Source organism: Gossypium arboreum, chromosome 2 (assembly GCF_025698485.1).
Source record: "Gossypium arboreum isolate Shixiya-1 chromosome 2, ASM2569848v2, whole genome shotgun sequence".
Lineage (NCBI taxonomy): Eukaryota > Viridiplantae > Streptophyta > Magnoliopsida > Malvales > Malvaceae > Gossypium > Gossypium arboreum.
The window spans coordinates 7,999,983-8,017,890 of record NC_069071.1 but is presented as its reverse complement, the minus strand read 5'-3'; the positions used below and the strand labels follow the sequence as shown (position 1 = coordinate 8,017,890).

The following is a 17,908-nucleotide window of genomic DNA, read 5'->3' as shown; positions in this document are numbered from 1 at the left end:
AAAATTACCAATTTACCCCTAACATTTTAACTTTTTACAATTTAGTCTTTAAGTCCATATCTTGCAATTTAACCATTTTAACTTAAATCCATGTTAACCATAGATACAAGGGATCTTGAAATAACCCATATTTACTATCATTTCACAATAAAATCCTAGAATTTAGACCTTTAACAATTTAATCCCTAACTACAAAATTGATCAAAAATCAATTAACAAAACTTGTTTATTTTTCAACAAACATCCATGACATAACCCTTAACCTTTAACAGTTTTGCATATTAACCCCCAGGCTAGATAGATAAAGTTAAAACGATCTCAAAAACATAAAAATCATTAAAAACGGGGCTCGAGATCACTTACATGCACACACATAAGCTAACCGAGCCTTCAAGCCCTAGCAATGGCTATTCTTCCTTCAAATTTTGGTGGAGAAGATGAATAATGAAGATGAAGCAAATTTTGTTTTGTTTAATTTAGGTTTTATTTGTTCAATTACAATTTTAACCTTTAAAAACTATCATAATTACAATAAAACCTTGCCATATACATCCACTATCTCATTTAAATGGTTTATTTACCATTAAAGTCCATTAAATTTCATTTTCAAAGTCATTTAACCCCTTTAGCTAATAGAACTTTACTTTTTTACTTTTTACGATTTAGTCCTTTTCACTTAATTAACTATTTAAACATCAAAATTTCTTAATGATATTTTAATACGACCTTAATAATATCTCATAGACCTATAATAAATAATAAAATAATTATCTACTTACCGGAATTGTGGTCCTAAAACTATTGTTTTTAACAATATTGAAAATGGGCTGTTACACCCTTAACCCCTCACAACTCCAAAATCATTTCATTATCATATATTATATTTCCTCTAAGTTCATTAAGGCATTTGTTCTCATATTACTTTGATATAACATACTTAATATATCACACATATACCACTTTGTATCATTTTATTTATTCTCTTTGAATTACGTAAACACATTCGCTATATTTTTATTTCACATATTCACAATTCATAAAAATACAAACATAACATATATTCGCAACACCTAGCACTTTATATTTCAATTCACTATCATTAAGCACTTTACTTTCTTATAACACTTCACTTAAATATTTTATGCACACATAATAACTTTTGAATATTTTATAATTTAGTCCTTAAATTTATAAAAATCCAATAATTATTATATCACTTTACACTTCATTACTATCACATAATACTTCATTTAAGTCTTTAATCACAATATTGGTTCCACAGAACACCTTTTATATACTTTATAATTTAGTCCTCTCTATAGTAATTTCACTATACTACATCTATTCACTTATCAATTTATGATAGATAAATAAATTTTAACTCTTTATAATTTAATCCTTAGTTTCATGAAATTCACTAATCACTAAATTATCACTTTACCATTTCTTACATTACTAACATACATTTATTTATATATTCACTAATATATTCAATATTCATAATCATATCTTCTTCTTTTTTCATATTAAAATTTTAAATACTCAAAACATTCAAAATAAAATAAACAAGCTTAAATTTAATTAAGTACTTACTTTTTTTTTAATTTCCACTTGAATTCAACCTTTCTTCTTCACTTTTCTCTATTTTCTTTTATTTTCTCCTTCAACTAAATGTTTTTAATGTTACAAAATGACCTCATAACACTTTAAAACATGAAATTAGACTATAATTTTAAAGAAAACTCAAGAAAAATAAATGAGAAATTTTGTTCTTCCTTTTCTCTCTCTCTTTCTTCGTTTTCTTTCTTTCTTCTCTTTTTCTCATTCTGTCGCCCCTCTTTCTGAAAAAATAAGAATTATCTAAATCTTTCTTTCATTTTCTAATTTTTATTATATAACTTTTAACTACCAATCATGTAATAACATATTTCCACCATTAATCATTACCTTTTCCTTAAACTTTGCGTATATGATACTTTGGGATTGTAATATCATCATTATGCTTCTAGATATTAATTAAAATCATAAAATTATAATTTGGTCCCTCTCCCATAAAATGGATAGTTCATATACTTTTTAATTTATTCAATTTAGTCACTAACTCAATTTTCCATATTTGTGAATACATATTCATGCCACATCCTAAAAATCATATTTATGAAAATTTTCATCCTTTCTGAAAATAGTAAATTTACAATTTTAGCTCTCCAACTTTCAAAAATATTCAATTTAGTCTTTATTAAATTTCATTATTCATACTTTCTTCCAAATTCTTAATTCACCTTGAAAATACTTGTCTTTTCTTAAAAACTAAAATTTTAGGTATTACAAATGATATTCTTATATATAAATCTATGATATAAAGGCTGGAATTATTTTGATTCTCCTCATTCTCATTATAAAAAAAATCATTTTAGTTGTTAAATGCTTTTATAAGTTTTAACTTTGTTTTTTCTTTCTTTTTTTGTTAAAACCAGAGTATTCAATGCTAGTAAAAATGATTAATTCCCTTGTCCTAAATACTCTTTAAATAGGTAAACGGTTGACCATGAAATGTGCTCTATTTTTATGGGTAGGGATAGAACCTACAACCTCATGATTACGGTTAAGGGATGAGGTGATTTTAATAAAATAGAAATACATTTATGGTATTAACATTTAATCATTTAAACTCCATATCACATATAACTAATCTTCGTGACGGTTGGATATATCACCTTGAATTTATCATTAAAACAAATAAAAGTATACTAGATTATGGCATACTCACAATTTGGGTAAAAATAAAATATGTAATAAATATATTTATAAAAATTTGATATAAATAACAAATGAAACTTTGATTGAATGAAAACTTTAAACATTTGAGTTTAAATTATATTATTTTTATTTTTATTTTTATTTTCTATATAAACGATATAACATGGAATAATATATATTACTTTATAAAATAAGAATATATTTTTTATTATTCAATTGAGTTAATGTTTGATTGAATTATGACACCAAACACAGTTTAATATTGGTAAACATATATAATAAAGAAATTTTAATATAACAAAATTCAACTACTTTGTTAGGAATGCCATTTTCCATTTGATTCTCAAATCAAAATTTTAATTTTATATAAAATAATATTTGGAATACTTTTATTATTTATACTAATTATAATATATTTGACTCAATTCAGTGATACAAATTAAGCGAGAATAATTCAATTCATGAAATTACAAATAAAAAGGTATAAAATTATAATATTTAAAATGAAATAGAGATGCTTGTATATGTTAATTTTTCATTTTTCTTGAAAATAACCCACCATCTTTTTAAGTAAAAAACTTTTTATTTATTTTAGTAAACTATATCATTAATCACTAAATTATGAGTAAATTTTAGTTTTGGTCATTTCATTAAAAAGTTACAATTTGGTGTCTAATGTTTTTGAAATTATTTTTTTGGTCACCCGATTCTTGAGTGACACTATTTTAGTTGGTATAATAATAATTTTAGTCCTTAGTTTTTATACTATCTATCAATTTGACCTCGGTTATATATAAAATGATAAAAAATTTAAATTCTTTTTAAAATTTTAAAAATTCTAAAATTAAAAATAAAATGAAAGTAGATTAAATTTTCAAATATAGATAAAGTGAGAGAAACTGAGGGAAAATTATTTCTAGACCCTCTAAAATTTCTCTCTGTTTTGTCTGTATAGAAATATCCAATATCCATTCTTTAAAAACATAGAAAATACTGAAGACATTAAGCAAAATTATTCATTCTTTGTTTTTTTTTTATCTCTTTGTTTCTTGACATAGCTTTTTCGTTATATGAAAAAAATCAAAATATAATTTATTTTTAAATTTGGGTTTTGGAAAAATAATTTAAATGAATTAGAAATTTTGAATTGAGTCAAATAAAAGGAAAAATTTTGATATTTTTGGCAAATAAATAGCATGAAAGTCAATTGCACACGTCTATGTAATATCATTTCTAGATGTTGTTCAAAGGTATGAAACTCAACTAGAAGATATTATTAATTTGATTTTGAGAAACATTGAAAAAGCTTGTAATGATTTAACCCTTTTTTGTTTTGTTTTTAATTTGTTATTGAATTCTATAGAATGATAATGGTCTTTATTTCCCATACATATTAGTTCTTTAACAAAAAATATTTGAGATTTTATTTTTCTAGAATTTTTATATAGTATTTTCTATTTTTAAATAATTTTGATTTTTTATCATTTTTATATAGAATTAGGGTCAAATTGAAAGAGAATATAAAAGTTGAGGACTAAAATTGTTATTATACCAACTAAAAAGTGTTACTTAAAGGTTGAGTGAAAACATTAGTAACCAAAATGAAAATTTACCCATAGTAATAGTGAAATTTATCCTTTATTTTTATAACAAACCAAAATTCATTTTTACTATTGTTTTTAAAATTAATCTACAAAAGTTATTTGTAATGAAAAGACATGTTACACTTTTAAAGGAAAACTCAAATTTAACTTTTGAAAACGAAATTGTTTGGATAGCAACAAAAAACTTGAATAACTATTTTTTTGTAAATAGCTACCACTTTATTTTTTAAATTTTATTTTTTGGTAGAATCAATGTATTATTCATATTTATTTTACAATTCATGAAATATTAATTTTTAAGGGTTTATGGTTGCCCTCCTAACAACGTCATATTTTATGATGTGTCATAATCTAATTGTTATTATTATAGTTAACTAGTAGGTGGTTAAAAGAAATGTCATTTTTTTCTCCAAGTATTTAAATTGAGTTTGAATCTTTAGCTCATCATTATTTTTGAGAATAAATATAATTCTGACCCAAACAAAATTAGTTGTAGACCATAAAACAAATCTCAATACCCATAGTTATATAAAAATAGGTCAAAATTTGTAGTTAGTCCCTATACTTCTATAAAATTTGAGATTTAATTTATGTACTTTTAAAATTAAAAATCCAATCCTATAACTTAGTCAATTGAAAAGTCCTCGTCTAAATCATCATGGTCATTGATAGTTTATGTTAGAATTTCTCAACTTAGTATGTTTATTTTTATGAATTATATGTCATAAGAAGAAGACAAATAAAAAGATTTTAAAGAAAAATACTAACATATTTATTTTCTATCATTCATATATGTTATTAACTAAATCTCAAACTACAATAATGTATATTAACCTAAAAATATTTTATGGCCTTTGATAAAAATGTTGAAACGAATATGAAAAAAAAAAAAAAAAAAAAGGGCCATTAAGCTTAGCCAACGTGGTGCAAAAATAACGTTACCTTGCGCTAAAACCCAGCGAATCTTATCCACTCTTTGTAAGTCACTGCAGCATTTTTTCCTTTTCTTTTTTTTCTCATTTCTTAGTTCTTAAGTGAAACATAAAAGGAAAAAGGAAGAATATAGAAAAGACAACAACAAAGACAATGTTGAATGTGAATAGCATGGCTTCTCTATCAAACTCAAAGCTTCCATTTCAATATTTCCATTATTATAATAAGCATTCCAGCAAGTGTTTTAAGGTATTAACACCCAGGAAATCAGAGCTGCAACTGCAAATTATAAGGGCTTCTTCTTCAGCTGCTGCTCCTGATGTTGATCTCAACACCCTTGAATCTGCCATTTCCAAGGTTTATTATTCTTTTCTTTCCTTTTTATCAATTTCTTTGCCCTGGCTTGAAACTATTTGAAACTGGGTGTTTAACTTCGGGTTTAGTTTTTTTTTTTTCTTTTTAAATGAATTAACCTGCTTGTCATTATCATTTGATGGTTGATGAACTATTTGAGATTGCATATCATTTACAAATCATATATATATTCACCATGTAAGAGGATACCCACAAAGCATCCATAGCTGATTGGTTAAAGCGTTCAACTTATAATTGAAATAAATTCGTAGGTTTAATTCCTACCCTTCAATAAATCTATTGGAATTTACCCTATATCAATCGAATTTATATATATATGAGATTGGAATTATATACACTGGTTTTCTCTTTTTGCAAATTAGGATATGTGTATGTTTGAACTTGTAAATCCTTTATAAGGTAGTTTGATATGTATGTATATGTTTTGGTTCAGAAAGACAGTGAAGCTGTGAAAGAAGCACTTAATGAGCTGAGTGAAGTTGGATGGGCAAAGAAATGGAGTTCACAGCCGTATATGTCACGTCGTATGGTCAGTCTCTGATATCAAGTCTGAAGTTATGGGAAAAAGTGATCACTCAAATGTTACCCTGCATACTCATATGCATACGTGTACATGTATACCATACATCTTATCTGTTCATTGCTGTATATATAAATATTTAACCGAGCAAATTAAAGGGGCTTGACTTTGAGATTGTTTGCATCAGACATCTCTTAGGGAGCTGACCAGCCTTGGTATTAAAAATGCAGAAAACCTTGCAATTCCAAGTGTTCGAAATGATGTAAGTATCACAATGCTCATCTTCTAGTTGGGATAATATCATTCTACTCAGGATAATATCATTCTACTTACCTTCCTCATATTTTAGAGTCAGTAGGCTGAGAAGCTCTCACAATGCAGCCTTCACCTAATCGAGTTTTATTTCTGAACTTGGAACTCAATTTGAGATAAAAACAAATTAAGTTCATTTTCTTAGTAAAAAATGAATCTGATTCCAAAATTAAATGTCAACTTGATTATTTGAGTTTGAGAGATTTTTGAATATTAAGTAAAAATTATTTAAAAAGAAAAGCTGCAAGCTACTCAAATCAAGTATTAAGATACTCGAACTTTTGGAGCATAGCTTTTCAAATTAAACCCGAAAGACGTGTGAATACACAATGTCTCATTTACACCTTAGTCTAACCGGAATTTCATCACATAAAGCAATCTTCACATGGTTAAAACATTAATTTCAAATTGCAGTTCATGTATTTGATATGTTTCAGTTGTAACAGGCAGCATTTCTTTTCACAGTTGTTGGGACAACAGGGTTTTTGGGAGTTCTTGCTGGCCAGCTTCCTGGGGTAATTTTAGCTATATATATATATATATGTTCTCTTTTATCTTTGTTTTTCATTTACTTTTCTTTTGCCTATATTTTTTTTTAAAATAATGCTTTTAAAATATGAATTATGCGTTGAACACATAATTCTTACTCTTAAAAAAAGTGCACTTATGCATGGAATAGCCTTACACTTTTTATCCCAAAAACTTAAACTACTAAGAAATAATTCAACTATTATATTTAAGTTTTGAATAGCATTATTTACTTATATTTGTATTGGCATTGTTTTCTTTGATGGAGCTGTAAGATTCCAAGGTGGTAATATGTATGAAAAAAGAAAAAAAAAAAGAGAGAAAAGTAGAGAAGTTCTTGCTTTTAACTGGTTTTCCGGTTCACACTTTGCCTACAGGATTGGGGTTTCTTTACACCATATTTAATTGGGAGCATTTCTTTGGTCGTTTTGGCAGTAGGGAGCATTTCACCAGGGTAATTAAGTCTAATGCAATTTTTCCTATCCCATGGTTCCAACAATTTTGGTTTACAAGTAACGGTCATTCATTTGCTCCTACAGACTTCTTCAGGCTGCCATTGGAGGCTTTTCATCATTTTTCCCTGATTACCAAGAAAGGATTGTTAGACATGAAGCAGCTCATTTTTTAAGTAATCCCTAATCACGTATAGAATCTAGTGACGTGTGCCTGTGCATGTATATATTCATTCATAATCTTTTCTCTTTGTATGTAGTTGGTTATCTGTTGGGCCTTCCTATCCTGGGGTATTCACTGGATATTGGTAAAGAACATGTCAATCTCATTGATGAAAAGCTGGAAAAGCTTATATATAGTGGACAGCTTGATGCTAAAGAGCTTGACAGGTACTAATCTTGATAATCTGAAAGCTTCCATATAGTATATTATATGGTGCATGAAGCAGTAAAAGTACCATGGAAGCCCTTGTATTAGGAGCCAGATTGTGTTTTACTCCCTCTACTCAAAAAATGAGAAAATTTGTCATGTATGTTAAATCAAAGAGCAAACGGGTCCTTCTGTTAAAACATTCATATATTTCTACTGTTAAAAACTAGTCCTCATACATCAATATCAGGTATACATAGCACGCCATGTGTAACTATTTGATTATTTAGTCAACCATGTCAGTTTTTATTTCCAAAAGAATGGATCAATTTGCTCTTTAACCTAACATACAGAGATTCATTTGCCCATTTTTTTATTAAAGGAGACAATGTAATCCGACTCTTAATAGAGGGGTTTTCATGTTACTTTTACCTGCATGGGGCCTCAACAATATCATTTGCCATTCCCGGTTATTAGTTATATAGTTAATGATAAGCATACAAAAACATGGTATCATGTGCTTGGGCCACTTCTCACAAGCAACTAATGGGGGCGATATCAACAACTATAGAAGCTTGAAATTAAAAGGAGACTCACTCAACTGCAATGTGTATCTCAGGTTGGCAGTGGTTGCCATGGCTGGACTTGCAGCAGAGGGTTTGAAATATGACAAAGTGGTGGGTCAATCAGCTGATCTTTTCACACTTCAGGTTTTAAAACGGCCCTTTTAGCCAAAGTTGAACTAGATTTCATTAGTTGCTTACCTATTCAGCAACTAACTCTGGTCTGTACTCTCTGCAGAGATTCATAAACAGGAGCCAACCAAAACTGGGCAATGATCAGCAGCAAAATCTAACTAGATGGGCAGTAAGTTACTTAAAGTTTCCTTTCAGCTTCATATTACCATTAAAGGATAAATGAAAGCTAATGTTAAAGGTGAAACTAACACAGGTTCTGTTTGCTGGATCCCTGTTGAAAAACAACAAGGTGATTCATGAAGCCTTGATATCAGCAATGTCAAAGAAGGCAACTGTATTGGAATGCATCCAAGCAATTGAGAACGCTGCATAGGTTTTACCTTGGTGCTCCATTTTATATGCCCAAATTCGGGAAAGAATTCACTCCTTGAAATTTTCTTCTGATTTTCTTTTTATTATTATTAATTTCATTTTCAATACCATTAATCTTGATATTCAATTTATATACCCAAAATGATTGTAAAAGGAAAACAATCAAGTTCAAGTTCAATTCTGTTTTCTATGCTCTCTACATCATGAGTTGAAGTAAAAAGGCAATTTAATCCATTGGAGTAATTTAATCTTTTGTGTATCTGAAACAAGAAAAAGTGTACGTTCTTAATAGAAGAAATTGGTTTTGCTGCTTTAATTTTATTTACAGTTCCTATATTGTCAAATTGCATGAACTCAAATCAACATTGAGATGGATTTTCCATTAAAATACTATCAAATTTACTTAATATCAAATGTATAGGATTAAAATATTCAGTTTCATAGTGCATAGACTAAATTGCACTTTTATCTATGATAAAGGGACTGGTTAAATACTTCAACCAACATGATTCTACTCATCACAGCTTGCTAGTGGGTAGATGCTGAAAACTTACCAAAGTAGACAGATAGCGCTCTCAATGAAGCTAGAGACTGATTTCATTACTCTTGAGTAGCAAACATGGCAATAGGCATGCATATATTTAGAAAGTAAGAAATTAACGAGAAAGAAATGAAAGGGTATCAAGCTTTTTATTAGTTTATAAATAAAATTCAACTCTAAAACCTCAGTCATCAGCAAAAGAACTTATTCAAAGCTAGACTAGACACATAATGGTGGGGGTGGCACTAAATTCATGTGTAATGACCGAGGAAAAGAAAGATATGAAGCTTTCCTGGACTACTTTCGACCGTACATGGAAAGCATCTCTCTTAATCTTAACGCTTCTTTTTCCAAGCAATCAAAACTCGTGGAATTAGGTATCCTCCAACTCCAGTTTCCATGCTGCACATAGTAGTTACCAAACAAAAAGTTACGGTGAGATGTGTGAAAACCTAGTTTGAATATGAGCCGCTTAAATTACACAAATTACTTTTTCTTTTTTCCCATAATAAAGATTAAAATAGCAATGAAGATTCTGAAATATGGCATCAGAACTTAGACCACAGTTAATAATCTATTCCTTAATCAACAGGTTTCTAGATGCATGAACCTGAACTACCTCGTGCTACAGACCATTGTCATATGCACGCATTTGAAGAAATTATGTTTACCTGTGTTGCAGGAATGTTCATCCTGGCAGAACTGTCCAACCCAAGAACATCCTGCATGGTTATGATAGTAGTTTGAGCTATTGAAGAAACTGCAGCTTGGATCAGTGCCCATGAGATCTCATCTTCTTCAGTGATACGAAGATACTTGAATACCTGGGATGAATTTATTATGTAAGACAAATACAAGATGATAAATCCGGTCGGAAGATTTAGCATAACAAAGAAAACTCACGTTGGACCTCTCTTGTTCCATCAAATTGTTCCACCAACCTTGGATCTATGAGACAATCAAAAGAACTATTAGCATGCAATATCTAAGCATTTGGTAAAATAAAAATTCCAAACCAAACCACAATATGCCTTTAGCTCGAATTTATGACTAGTAACATCAAATTTCACACCTCATTGCTCTCTTTCATTCTTCATTCCTACTCTTCTTCCTCCATATTATATATTCAGAGCCAGACAATTTTCTAGATTGGGATGTTTGCTCCAGCTATTAGTATTCAGGACAAGGGTGATTACCTTACTGACATTGTTGTTCGTATCTTTTTTCAATATTTTTTTCCTGAAAATTGAAAGAGAGAGGTACCGGCATATCTTTTTGAGTTTTGCCTTCACTGGTTTTGTCTCGATGGTTATTGTGATTTCCATCATTCCATATCCAAAAAATTGTGCTTGTTTTGTTTAAAATTGCATTTGATTAATGAAGTTCGTTCAGATAGAATAAAGTTCCCAAAAGCACCTATTCTTCCTAGCATGTAGCATTCCAACTTTCAAGCAACAATGAAACCAAAAATAAAGAGATCAATGAAGAATCTTTAAGGAGATTTACCGTGTCATTGTCATGTGTTCCAGTGTACACAACTTGATTGTGCTCGTGATTGTGAGGTAAATGAGGGTTGCTAGAGTCACTACCAAAACCTAAACCAAGAGAAAATGGGACAAAACTACAATATCACAGAATGCCAAATTAAAGGCCATCAGTCAAAAATGATAGTTCAAAAAGATGATATCACAGCTGATTAGTAGCAATATATTACCAAACTGGAGAACGGCCATTCCAGGTGCTCCAATATATTTCCTGAGCTGAACTACATCCTCAGTTATAACTCCCTGCCATGTGACACCCAATGAGATGAGAGTTTGCAAAGAAGAAGATGAACTAAGGAGTCAAACAAAACATTCTTCTGGACCCCCAAAAATCCTCAGCATCCCTGCTAAATATATTATTTATTTAAGAAAACAAGCAGCACAAGGACACCAACGATTTGTTTAGTGGTGCATGCAATGTAGGAATTAAAAGAAAACAAGTTTAGTTTTATAATTAATTACTTGATCTATAATTGTCATTATGACTATGATTTATCTAGATTGCCATCCTTTTTCACTCATTATATTTTTTATGTAACACCTAAGCATACAGACAGAAAAACAATTAAGCATGAAATAGCAATGACGCATCAAACAATGCCAAACTAGAATTACAAGCAGCAAAATCTGCAACTTTGTCCTATTCAAAATCAACTAAATTATCAAACCAGCGCTCAGTGTACACTGAACTAGCTCGTGCATTAGCTCACATGATCTTCCTCCCGTTTGTGGGGGAGAACACGTCATAGAAGGGGTTTCAGCAGATATAAGCAAGAACATTGAACTATAAAGACAAGTTATATTTTACTCAATATCTACAAAGTAACTGAATGCCCCCAGAAGAACTTTTATCATAGGCAGGTCAAGCTTATTGAAAAATCAAGTATCTATACTTACTTTCCCTTGAAGAAGAGATGAGCAAATAAAGCTACAGAAAGAAAAATGATAAAATAAGTTCTTCATATTCTATCAAGCAGAACGCACCAGATCTTCAGCTATGATATTTATCTTTCCAACTGCTTTGGAGATGGCGTCGAACAAAGATTTTTGAGGACCAACCTACTATCATGGAAATAACATCAGTAGTGGAAAATGGGACAGTTGAAGAAAATTTTAACATGGTCAGAATAGAAACCTGACCTTCCATCGTCCAACCATTGCAACTTTCGCTTCTGCATATATTAATTGTGTCAATAACATGGTTTCAGTGTTTCACATTTCTAGCAAGCGCCAAAAGCTCAGTATAGTTTACAACATCTCACCAGAAGGGACAGCCCAAAAGCCAGCAAATCCTCTAAAGTGATCTATCCTGAATTCATCATATAGATTCTGTGCACGTCTAATGCGACTTATCCACCATAAAAATCCATCTTTCTCCATGGCTTTCCAATCATATAGAGGACTGAAATAAAGCATACATTAATTAAAGATGATTAGTGCAGCATGAAACTAGCATAAAAAATTTAAACTGCAAAGATACCCTACGAGAAAATAAGAGCAGAATATCTGGATAAGCAAAACATCATATATAGGTTTACAGGCTATGACTAAAATAATGTGAGTTTAGCCAACTGTCAAAAAGTATTAAATAAAAGGCCCCTAAGTCCCTATCCTTGTTAGAAGATCGAAAAGACATCCATGGCACAAAAAAAAAAAAAAAAAACGGGAGGAAATGTGGAAAAAGAAGATGCAAAACAATCCTCAAGTTCAAAACTGCATACAATTGGATTTATGATGCGTCTCCAAAATGAATGAACATGAAACAATACCTTGCTTTTACTAGCACAGGTAACATTATTTATGAAAATTAGATTGTTTACAGAATATGCATGTAAACTTGTTTCTGGTCAGTACAAACCTCCCCCAGAGCTGACCAGTATCACTGAAGGCATCAGGAGGAACACCACTGACTAGCATAGGATAACCATGCCTATTCTGCCAAAGAGAACAGGAACAACAATTGAATGATTCAGAGCATAGTTAAATTATTACCAAGTTCTCTTTCATGAGTAAAGTCCTCACCAGCAAAAAATGTTTCTTATTTGCCCAAACATCAGCACTGTGATAACCTACATAAATAGGCATGTCTCCCATTATGCTGACTCCCTTTGTCTGTGCATAGTTGCGAATTTTCTTCCACTGCCTTTGGAACAGGAATTGTTTAGCAATGAACAAGTCTATCTGCCAAGTGAAAGCAACAGCAGGTAGCAATATTAGCATCTAAATTAGGTAGATAATGTATGATACCACGGAGCCAATATTTTTAACAAGAGAGGTTCAGATCATACGAAATCCTTCTTTTCCTCGTATATTTTTTCTAAGGCCGCAAGATGGCGATTTTTCAAAGGTTCAGGCCAATCATACCAACTGAATGCTTTTAAACTGTCATTAACAGCAGCAAAATAAGCTGCATCTTCAAGCCAGCCTAAAAAAAATTAAAATAAAAAACATGAAGAAAGGCCTCCAATGGCACACAAATTAAATTCAAAGGTAATGCAAAGAAACATGATAAATCAGTACATCTACCTTTACGTCCTTCGTGTTTTTTAAGGAAAAATTCTCCTGAGCATTACTTAATTAATTAGGATAAAGTAAAACTTCTTATAAGGCCACACATGCACGCAAGTGAAATTTCTCTGAAAATTATTTACTGCTATAGACAACTCCCTATGAGATTTCTTTAACTGTCAGGCTACATATATAAATGAATGGCTCTATACATATAGAGATGCAGTCATATTATTTGCCAGAAATATTTCAGTATACACTGCATCATCAACGAAGCTTGCAGTTGATTCTGTATATTATATACAGAGATAGACACACAAAGGGGCATGGAAGGATCAGGACACCAAAGTAAAACTTTCATAAAAAGAATGGCAAGGATTTTGCAAAGCAAATTCAGAGAAATTAGGGTGAAAGAAGGTATTGAATTTAATTTGTTAGCTAACTTCAAATGATACCAGCAACAGATTTGTATAAAATTCATCTGGTTACAGTAATTTCATTCCAGTAATGGAGAGAACATAGGAAAACAATTTTATTTTTATATAAAAAAAAAACCATAATTAGCTGCACCAAATGAATGGCTAGTACATGATTTAAGAATGAGAAAGTAAATATGCTAAAAACTTGTAAGTCCAAAACCTTTGTCAACCCTTAATGATCTTTAAAACAGAGTCAAACCCTTTCAATCCCAGCAAAAAACAATGTTCTTTTTCCACCAAAAACCTTTCTTTCTCAAACTCCACATATTCATCAAATTCATTTAGTAATGCAGATTGAAGCTCGGTGGATATTTAAACTAGAAGTACACAGGAAAGTGATAGTAGTTAGTGCAATTATATAGAAAATAAATAGCTCACACGATATGGTAGGATCTCTACGGAAAGCCTCAAGCTGAGTTTTAAGTTCTCCATCAGTCGAAAGTAGCCTTTCTGCAGCCTAAGAAATAATGATGTGAGTTGAACTGGGCACCGCAACCAAATAAAGAAGTGATGTTCAGTAGATGCTTTACCTTAGTTATAAGTGGATCCTTTAGCTTAGCGACCATAGAATAGTTCACACGGTCACAATCACTGAACAAATGATATAGTAGGATTGTAAGTGTCAACATTATTGTCATACTACAATTTTAGCTGAATATAATGGTATATATAACACTCCTCACATTGGTTGTGGAAGCTCTTTCTTTGTTAGCAAACCATCTTTAACAAGCTCTTCAAGTGAAATCAAGAAAGTGTTACCGCAATTTGCATCCTGAATGATAATCATCAAGGAAAATCATACAATGCCATATAGCAACTAAGAGTATATATATATATATATATATATATATATATGTAAGAGAGGGATTTACTTACCTTGTGTTAAACTCAAGTAGTTTCATAACTTTAGTCAACGGTTGTATTGTTAAAATATTAATAGTACAAAAAATTATGAAAATGTTTAAAATTGCTTAGTTTTACCCTGAATCTCTCCCATATACATTCAACAAGTAATTAAAAGAAAACCTACTAAATTGACCAAAACCTTTCAGGATTTTTCATTCTTAAATCCGGAGAATCGATTAATATTACTTATTGAAACAAGAAAACAAATAATTTAATAAGATATTAGTGAAGAAGCACCTGCCCTGCATATGGTGATCCCTCATCATCAGGAGGAACAAGGGGAAGCACCTACATTCACAATCAATTATTTTCCAAAATTAGGATTAGGATACTAAATATCGTTATCATTACAAGATGCAATGCGTTAAACCAACTACATTAACTGAAACAATATATACCTGCCAAACGGAGCAGCCAGCTAAATGAAGCCAGTCAATGAAGCGAAAAGCTTCTTCACCAAAATCACCAATACCATAATCTCCCTTAAACGAGGTCGGGTGGAGCAAAATGCCAGCTCTTCGGCGCTGGTCTGGATCGGGTTTGGGAAGCCAATCACCATAATCAAGCGGTAAATCTTCACCGACTTCCATAGCAGTCAAAGTGGAAGAGGAGGCAACATTAGCATGAAAGTGAAGATTGAAGGATTTGGAGGTGTTAATTTTGGGTTTGAAGAATAAAGGTAAGGATTTGGGAGAGGAAAGGAAAGAGGGAGAAGAGAACAAGAGAGGGATAGGAATCGCCATGAAAATTTGCAAACATTGGTGAATTGGGGAAAGAGGTATATGAGAGAGGAATCATACAGTGAATTTTTAAAACCAACGATCTATATTTAGCCAGAAAAGCAAAATAATTGTAACAATTATTAGTGGGAAGCAGCAGCCAGATGGGGGTGGCACTTGGTAGATTCAGCAAGGTTTAGGCCAAAATCAAAGCTAAAAGCATGGGATGCACGTGAAGCTGTCACGCCGAGCGCCATAAGTGCACGAAAACACACATCTTGTAAAAACTAAAATTATCACATGATAAATGACATTCAAATTGTCTGATTTTAGGTTGAACATTTCCCTACACGCCCATCATCTCTCTCTCTCAAAGCCGATTAAAGAAATATCATTTTTTTATGCCCAATGAATCTTGGGATGGGGATTGGAAAATTAGAGTTCACTTCTAAATTTTTATTATAATTGGTCAAAATTTTCTATTAGTCCCTACACTATGTGCACATTCTTTAATTTGGTCAAATTTAATTTTTTATATTTTCTCATTTTTAGTCCATGTACTTTTTAAAGTTTAAAATTTCAATATTGACATAAATGATAGTAGTTAAATCCATTAAGTCAAATTTTGCTATTGGTTCCAAAAGTTGTGGATCAATCTTTGCTCTCCGATTTGATCATTATTAGTTCCTATGCTTTTAAAATTTTGAATTTTTAGTCTTAACTCAAATGACAACCATTAAAACCATTAAATAAAGGTTTTTTTTTGTGAACATTACATAAAAATAACAAATTGACATGGTATTGCATATGTGATAATTTGTTTGTCACTTTAGACATTAGAGATAGCAAAATTTAACTTAACGAATTTAACAATTATTGTAAGGTCAAGAATGAAGTTCTAAGATGCAAAAAGAAAGGGACTAAATCCACAACCTATGCATAGCATAAGGACTAATAGCATAATCTGAACATTATAATTTATAATAATCAAATCTAATGCTACACAACATTTTATTAAGGGTTAAACGCAAAATTAGCCCTCAAATTATACCATTTTTTCACTTAGATACTTAAAATTTTTTTTTATCAAAAGTCATACCTAAACTATCAATTTCATCTCATTCTATCTCAGAACACAATACAAACCGATAAGAATGTTGCACATAATCATAGACTTTTTGAATTAAATGAGACAAAATTTGTAGTATAAGTACAATTATTAATAAAAGGAAAGGTGTAGGTATATTTTCTATAAATAAATAAAAAAGTGTAGATTAAATTTTGTTTGAGCATCATATTGATAACATAAAGATATTGTTATATTCGAATATTGTTGAAGAATGAGCATCCTCAAAGTTTTGTCCCCTGCTATAAAGAAAGCTAAGAAGTGTTTACCAAATGCAATATACACACTTATTAAGGGTATAAAATGAACCTTCAACAATCTTATTTCATATAAATTTTACTCTTTCAACTCATTAGATCATATCATTGTCATCAAATTCAATATCAGATAAAAAACATTTAATAACATTTCACTCAATCAAGAGATGCAATTCTTATATAGAGCTCTCTCGCCTAAATTAACTGCATCGACTAAAGGGAAAAAGGAGGAAGGAATTCACAGAAAGAGACCTCTCACCCAAACAATGAGAGTAGATCCCTTGCCTAGACAATGATAAACAAGGATTTGTCCAAAATCAAAAAGAAAGTGGCTTAAAGAAATAACTAGCCTAAAGAATAAGCCTCATCAAACAATACATGATCTTCATATATTAAATCTAAGTTGTTCCCTTGATTGACACCAATCTCCCTCATTTATAACCATAGACAAGCGCCAAGTCACATTGACTCCACCTGAGGACTCCTCAACATGATAACAAACCTCTCAATCACATCTTAGTGCAAATGTTACAAGCTCAGTACCGCCCAGCTGGTTGCTTCTCGTAACAAGATATATGTACTAAGAAAACTCGACTTGGAGGAATAAAAGCCCTCTCCAACAATTAGACCCAATCAAGACTAATCCTGTAGCAGCCCGGTTTAGACCTTAGTCGGAACAGTGGTTTTGGGATCACAAATCTGAGTCAAAAAAATATTTTAATATTATATTTCGTGCTTAAAGTATGTGAATTGATATTTGTGAAATTTTCGTATGAAAATTTCATCGTTTGAGTGTTTAATTTGTGAAGAGGACCTAATCACGTAAAATATAAAAGATGTGTTCTATTTATTAAAGTGCTTAATTGCTATGTCTTTATATATGTGGGGTCTTTATGATGCAATT

At 30.7% G+C, this 17,908-nt stretch overlaps 2 protein-coding genes across 5 annotated transcripts; one reads left to right on the top strand and one right to left on the bottom strand.

Moving 5' to 3' along the window:
• Window positions 1-5,292: 5,292 nt before the first annotated feature.
• Window positions 5,293-9,240, top strand: LOC108467088 (uncharacterized). Of its 4 annotated transcripts, none has more exons than XM_053024155.1 (10): window positions 5,293-5,654; window positions 6,110-6,287; window positions 6,380-6,454; window positions 6,951-7,019; window positions 7,410-7,486; window positions 7,572-7,660; window positions 7,745-7,874; window positions 8,474-8,564; window positions 8,656-8,721; window positions 8,806-9,240. In XM_053024155.1, the coding sequence occupies exons 2-10, from the start codon at window positions 6,156-6,158 to the stop codon at window positions 8,923-8,925; spliced, it is 849 nt and encodes a 282-aa protein (XP_052880115.1). In that variant the 5' UTR covers window positions 5,293-5,654; window positions 6,110-6,155; the 3' UTR covers window positions 8,926-9,240. The 4 variants fall into 4 exon arrangements, with proteins under 4 accessions (XP_052880115.1, XP_017623075.1, XP_017623077.1 ...); XM_017767586.2 differs by having other exon boundaries at window positions 5,298-5,654; window positions 6,106-6,201; XM_017767588.2 differs by having other exon boundaries at window positions 5,299-5,654; window positions 6,106-6,201; window positions 8,474-8,531.
• A 351-nt stretch (window positions 9,241-9,591) lies between these two features.
• On the bottom strand, window positions 9,592-16,043 carry LOC108467087 (4-alpha-glucanotransferase DPE1, chloroplastic/amyloplastic). The gene is made up of 16 exons (XM_017767585.2): window positions 15,301-16,043; window positions 15,140-15,190; window positions 14,680-14,768; window positions 14,527-14,587; window positions 14,375-14,453; window positions 13,298-13,434; window positions 13,032-13,190; window positions 12,868-12,944; window positions 12,272-12,411; window positions 12,150-12,181; window positions 11,994-12,068; window positions 11,180-11,252; window positions 10,972-11,060; window positions 10,369-10,413; window positions 10,137-10,289; window positions 9,592-9,867 (listed from the first exon to the last, which is right to left on the bottom strand). Exons 1-16 carry the CDS (start codon window positions 15,643-15,645, stop codon window positions 9,763-9,765), a joined length of 1,710 nt encoding a protein of 569 aa, XP_017623074.1. The 5' UTR covers window positions 15,646-16,043; the 3' UTR covers window positions 9,592-9,762.
• Window positions 16,044-17,908: the final 1,865 nt, after the last annotated feature.

What these genes read in the sequence shown, in the direction of transcription:
- LOC108467087 (XM_017767585.2), bottom strand. Translation starts at nt 15,645, where the DNA reads ATGGCGATTCCTATCCCTCTCTTGTTCTCTTCTCCCTCTTTCCTTTCC. An exon ending in CTTTTGGGCTGTCCCTTCTG is followed by an intron (nt 12,182 to 12,271) that starts GTGAGATGTTGT and finishes TAATATATGCAG; the next exon opens with AAGCGAAAGTTGCAATGGTT. An exon ending in AATGGCCGTTCTCCAGTTTG is followed by an intron (nt 11,061 to 11,179) that starts GTAATATATTGC and finishes CTCTTGGTTTAG; the next exon opens with GTTTTGGTAGTGACTCTAGC.
- LOC108467088 (XM_017767586.2), top strand. Translation starts at nt 5,451, where the DNA reads ATGTTGAATGTGAATAGCATGGCTTCTCTATCAAACTCAAAGCTTCCA. An exon ending in TTCCAAGTGTTCGAAATGAT is followed by an intron (nt 6,455 to 6,950) that starts GTAAGTATCACA and finishes CAGTTGTAACAG; the next exon opens with GCAGCATTTCTTTTCACAGT. An exon ending in GATGCTAAAGAGCTTGACAG is followed by an intron (nt 7,875 to 8,473) that starts GTACTAATCTTG and finishes TGTGTATCTCAG; the next exon opens with GTTGGCAGTGGTTGCCATGG.